Below are 5,758 nucleotides of genomic sequence, written 5' to 3' on the forward strand. Positions count from 1 at the left end.
CGTGCACGAACTGCGGCACGCACACCACGACGATCTGGCGGCGCGACGCGCGCGGCGAGATGGTGTGCAACGCGTGCGGCCTGTACTACAAGCTGCACGGCGTGCCGCGCCCCACGGCCATGCGCCGCGACACCATACACACGCGCCGCCGCCGCCCGCGCCACGAGGTCAAGTCGGCCAGGTCCAGTGAGTGTTCGCTCTTTATTGTTTTCTAATACGTACATGTTGGGAATTGTGTGTTTCCTTGAATTTATTTGATTTGTTAAAGTTGATTACCTGTGATTTAGATAAATGTATCGCACTTTGTTTTGATTAGCCAGCGCGTAGTGATTACAATCTCGTTTCATGATGTATATGCATTATAACGGGTCCACACGGCACAAACTTAGTTTGCACTGACTTGCTCTCAAAGACATGTGTTTGCGCGCTTGACGTGTAGACGTTAAGTGTTATGTACATATTTGGAAGTAGGCTCGAAAATTTGTGCTAACCCTGCCTAAAAATTAGTATATTTGTTTTTTTTTTTTTAATAACCTATCTTTTGTCCATTTATATAGTTTTCTACTTTTTCACACGAATAATATTATAGTTAATACTTGTATATTTGTATTACAGGGCGGCGGGGTGGCTGCGGCGGTGCGGCGGACGGCGGGGAGGGCGGTGAGGTGGGGGGCGCGGGCGGCGCGGTGGGCGCGGCGGCGGGGGGCGCGGCGGCGGGCGCGGGGGGCGAGGGCGCGGAGGAGGCGGTGCTGAGCGCGCTGCGCCGCCAGTTGCAGCCGCACCTATTGGCCGCGCTGCACGCGCACACCGCGCACCGGACGCAGGTGATCATTTATTTTATATCATAGCGGGCAACTGTGCTAGTGGATCGTCTGATGGTAAGCGAGAATTACCGCCCATTAAAATTCGTAGCGATAGTGCCTCGAATGTGCGGATGAGCTGCCCCCCACTTACCGTACGGAACACAATGGCATACCACTTTTTCACGCCGGTTTATTGCGGGGGTGTGGTAACTCTGGCGTGGAGAGACAGATAGACAGGCAAAGCTACTTTTGCATCTATTATATTAGTAGGACTGTCTCTCGGTATTAATGTAGCTCTGTCTGTGACATAACACAATTGTATCTGTAGAATATATATTTTTATTTACTATTATTAATTATACAATATTTTTTCCACAGATGGGCCGCGGTATGCCGGACTACGACGAAGCGCCTCTGAACCTCGTGGCGAGTCACGTGGCCGCGGAAGAAACGCATTGACCTTACACGATATCCAAGTATACTTAACGTATTCCATTTTCGAACAACACTCACACATGCACCCGTGTACAAACGGCCAGTTACTCATACCATAGACAAACGATGATTTTTAGTTTATATTTGGAATATTTTTAAACAGCCGCGTTGTGACAGGTGACATTTATCTTCTTAACATTAGTTTTGGTTACTGAGAAATTACACCTTTTTACTTTTCGTTTCAATAGTACTATACTAATGACGCTCTTTGAAAATAGTCCAAAAATAATCTAGACCCATAATTATTCTAGAAGATCTGATGTTGAATCTTTTTTTATTTGAACAAGTTTTTATATGGAAGAGTATATATTTTTATGAAATGTAAATGTTCCCATTCGTTTTATACCAGTAGTGATTTAAGGCCAGTGTCTCAAGACAATATAATAAAAATATTAATTTCACATATATTAGTGTCAGGTAAGTACTTAAATTTGAAGCTTCAATTATCAAATCAAAGCAATCACTACTGTGGTAAAAGTAAATTAAATATTTTTGTACATAAATATAAAAATATGTTATATTTTAACAATAACAAATTTATAAACAATATAATTCAAATTTAAGTACTTAAGTGAATTTTCCGGACAGCTAAAAAATCTCAAAACGCGGAGATTTTTTTTTAATTGTATAAAAAAGTATTACATATAAGCAGGGCATTATTTTTTATTAAAGACGTAGGAGTAAAGGCGTTGTTCGTGTGCCTAAGATTAGTAGGCGAAATTATTGAAGAAAATGTTCAAGTGATTGAAAGCTATATGGCGTTTGAATTTTAATGTTAATTCATTCATTATAAAAAGAATTATCACTTAAAGAGTAAAGTGTGAAGGGTTCGCCTTAAAGGATGAGACATTAAGCGCCATCTTGTATTTAATTAAAGAAGTAACAAATGGATTCCCGAATTTCCCCTAATTGTGATACAATGAGTTATGGAGATTTGCCAGGTTCAAAAGGCATTTTTACATTGAAATTTTGATGAGATTATTTGAATTATATTCGTGATATTGTCAACGGGTTATATAGTAACCCCGCGATCGTAAGCCTTGCCTGAATGCTCTCTTTTATTCGATGAAATTATTATTTACGGTTACCTATTGCAGGAAGCAAGTATTCATTTAGTTTTAAGTTTGTATTAAGATATTGTAAATTTATTGTTTCTTACGTAGACATAGGTTTTTTTTTACACGCGTATCTAATTTATTTTCGCCCAGATTTCGGTCAGTATTTGAAATGGTTAGTATTTCTGACATCTGTCATGTAGCGTTTAGGTAAGTAATGTGTTGAAGCAATAATATTGAATCTCCCCTTAATTAAGATGCGGATTATCGCATTTACGTATTTACAAGGTAAAGAATTTCTGGAGCAATAATGATAATTATAATGTACCAAGTTAGTAGTGATACTTTTACATTTTTATTTTTCATTTTACGTTGATATTTTTTCTAAAGCTAAACCATAAGAAACCAGTAAAGTAAAAAATAAAAGAATACATATATTATTAATAAAATTAAAAACCAAACTGCAAGGCATTATGTTTACGAGAATAACCTCATAGTGGTCAGTTTTGTAATCTTGAAGCATTTAACTTACGTGTTATCGGAAGTGGGCTGTTTTGTTCGTATCTATTTATTATTATTTTTTTTTATCACCGTCCTTTACTTAACTCTACTTAATTTAGTTATAATTTATTTATTTTACGATCAACCCCACGGGCCAGTAAATAGATCAGTCTATGAGACATTGTGATAATTTTAGCTAGACCATGCTTCTTATGTCTCTCCAATGATATACGTAATTTCGTTGCAGCTATATTTCATAGTTTCGTACATTTCACGTGCGACTTATCGTATTTAAAAGCTTTAAAATTTTGAGATTATTTATCCTTCGACGTTGGGATTATTGTTAGTTCTCGTAGTAATACTAAGTATCGCTCTTTCGTAATCGTGAATTGAATGATTCATTGACAATAAATGTTTATCAAAACGCTCTCTAACAGCTATAAAGCTCTCTATATATATCATGATCAACATTGAAATTATAAGTATTCCGTGTTTTTTTTATACATAATATCTATTATATATTTAAAAGAATTTATGTTAAGCTTGAATTAGATTGTAGGATAATTTTAAATGTAAATTGAAAACAGTGGTAATATTAATGATGACAGCAGTTTTAATTTCAATCCACACTGCTGCTCGCAGTAGTGATACAGTATTATTTTTTTATTCATTATTTTATTCTGTACATTTGTGTTAGTAATAGGCGGTTAGTTCTTTTAAAACGTCCCCAATTATTGCGTTGTAATTTGATTCGTTTTGTGATTGTTTACGCGCAGCTTCTGTCGATCTTCCAATTGGTTATTTATTACTTATTTTTAGGTTAATTTACCGATATTGGTTTTACGTGTTGATGATATAATTAAGTTACTAACATACCGGTTGTGTCGTGTGCGCTTACGAGCTAACAAGCATGTGTTTGTGATTACGTTTGTCCACTGTTAGGATCGGGACGGTACAGGGTACCAGTTATGCTTCGTGTTATTATAATTTATGCTGAAATATTGAATTTTAATTCAGTGCCGTAACAGTCTTTCGTTATTTGGTGACGATTATCTAGGTTATTTCATTTTTGTAATATTATTATTTCCATAAAAAGGTGACGTTTTGGCGTTTAAAACATGTAAATAATGTCATCTAACAGCAATGTATAAGCATAATATCATGTTTATTTGCTAGCTCAAATTTTCTATCCTCGAATATTTTTAATGGAGATAATTTTAGAGCGTCACTGCGCTATATGAACCTCTTCAAGTTGATATCCAATTAACCACGTTGCAAACACAAAAGACTGAAAGCTGAACTCAATTTCGTCTTCTGTTTAATTTTTTTTTTTCCATTTGATGTAAATCTTGAAAGTATTGTAACCGAAATGTGATATAAGTTGTAGAATGTGTGTATTTCCCGAAAAGCAATAAATTTGTGATAAGTAGAAATGGGCATTGTTCGTACGTCTCGTTAGAGAGTACTCTGCATAATATTAAATAATTGTCAATTAAAATAATTCTCGTACTGCGAGATTGGTCTAGCGACTTGTGGGATATATCATATGTCTAACAACTAACAGTACTAAGGTTATTATATGTACTTCTTTAACCTTAAAAGAGCAAGCACCAGCAAGTTGCGAGCCCGACCCCGCAGTACTGTTAAATTCCAAGTCAATGTGAATCTAATCATAAGATCTTCCGTGATAGATTTCAACTATACTGTTAAACTAACATTACCTTGTCTCAAATTACGTATTAAGAGGTATTATTATAGTATAAATACTCTACTTTTTGAATAAGCTTATGGACCATAAAGTTGTTTGAAATCACGTTTAATCGTAAGTTTCAGCATAAATTATCGGTATACTATACCGTGAGAACATTTCACCGGAATACTCATTGTGAAACATTAATTATTGTTGTATAGATGATAAATAATGTGACTTACGCAGGGATGGATACTTAAATTATTAAAAATTTAACTGATATATTGGCTATGTAGTGAGTAGAATATTTTTTTACAAATAAATTATAGCAGCTACATGAATTATCTTTTATTTTGATCCTTCTCAATTTAAAATTGAAGCGGACTTAAATCGGAAAGATCTAAAAGAAATTGAAATAAAAGGCTTTTAACTTGTTACGTAAAGGAAATGAGAATTTAAATGTAACCACCGTTACAACCTTTTCCTTTCACCCTGAGTGTCATGGATAGGTGTTTTTACTGTCATTAGTGCGATGGTAAAACATGGACAATTACTAAAATAATTTTATGGCGGTTTAAGTAGTCCTAAAATTTTAGTACTTACTAAAATAAAAGAGCAGTCTTATAAACATGTGGCCCGTTAAACACACAGTTTTAGGTTTAGGCTTTAACATAATATTTATTCGTATCCACATTTCAAAAAAGTCCCAAAATTGTATTAAAACAGCTGTGGCAGCGACATCGTCCATTCATCCGCAGATCCCAATTCAAATTAAATTTTTAAAAATATATAGATATAGATAGTTGCAGAGGATAAATTTGTCCTATAGTTTTTAAGTGAAAACCGGACAGCATCGAACTTCTGTATATGAACGCAATAAATTCAAAAACTATCAAATGGATTTTTACACGATTTTCACCATCAGATAGCATGAACTAGTGTGATCTCTGAGGAAGGATTAAGTCTTTTTAGTTAATTTACTGTTCATGGCAATTAGATAATAAATAAAACAAAACAATAGCATCAACATTTTATTCAAGTGACAGTAACAATAGGCCGCTTGAGCGCGTGCCGGCGGCGCGCGTTGCGCTCGCGCAGGCGGCGCGCGTCGCCCGCGCGCGCGAACACCTGCTCCGCCTCGCGCGCCTCCGCCTCGCGCCGCAGCCACTGCAGCGCGTGCACGTTGTACCCCACCATGTCCTACAATATGGAGT

At 36.0% G+C, this 5,758-nt stretch overlaps 2 protein-coding genes across 3 annotated transcripts in view; one reads left to right on the forward strand and one right to left on the reverse strand.

The window, feature by feature from the left end:
• The window catches only part of LOC119832455, a 16,960-nt gene extending 12,081 nt beyond the window's left edge, over positions 1-4,879 (forward strand). Inside the window, exons 5-7 of the mRNA XM_038356124.1 lie at positions 1-186; positions 616-824; positions 1,182-4,879. Coding sequence (XP_038212052.1) covers positions 1-186; positions 616-824; positions 1,182-1,262 — 476 coding nt within the window. The 3' untranslated portion in view covers positions 1,263-4,879. The remainder of the gene's footprint in view (positions 187-615; positions 825-1,181) is intronic.
• Positions 4,880-5,561: 682 nt separating this feature from the next.
• The window catches only part of LOC119832136 (WD repeat-containing protein 3), a 15,086-nt gene continuing 14,889 nt past the window's right edge, over positions 5,562-5,758 (reverse strand). Inside the window, exon 16 of one of the 2 annotated variants that reach the window (XM_038355736.1) lies at positions 5,562-5,744. In XM_038355736.1, coding sequence (XP_038211664.1) covers positions 5,580-5,744 — 165 coding nt within the window. In that variant the 3' untranslated portion in view covers positions 5,562-5,579. The remainder of the gene's footprint in view (positions 5,745-5,758) is intronic. The other variant, XM_038355735.1, reaches the window with a different exon arrangement.

The sequence above is a fragment of the Zerene cesonia genome, chromosome 15 (genome assembly GCF_012273895.1).
Source record: "Zerene cesonia ecotype Mississippi chromosome 15, Zerene_cesonia_1.1, whole genome shotgun sequence".
Classification (NCBI taxonomy): domain Eukaryota; kingdom Metazoa; phylum Arthropoda; class Insecta; order Lepidoptera; family Pieridae; genus Zerene; species Zerene cesonia.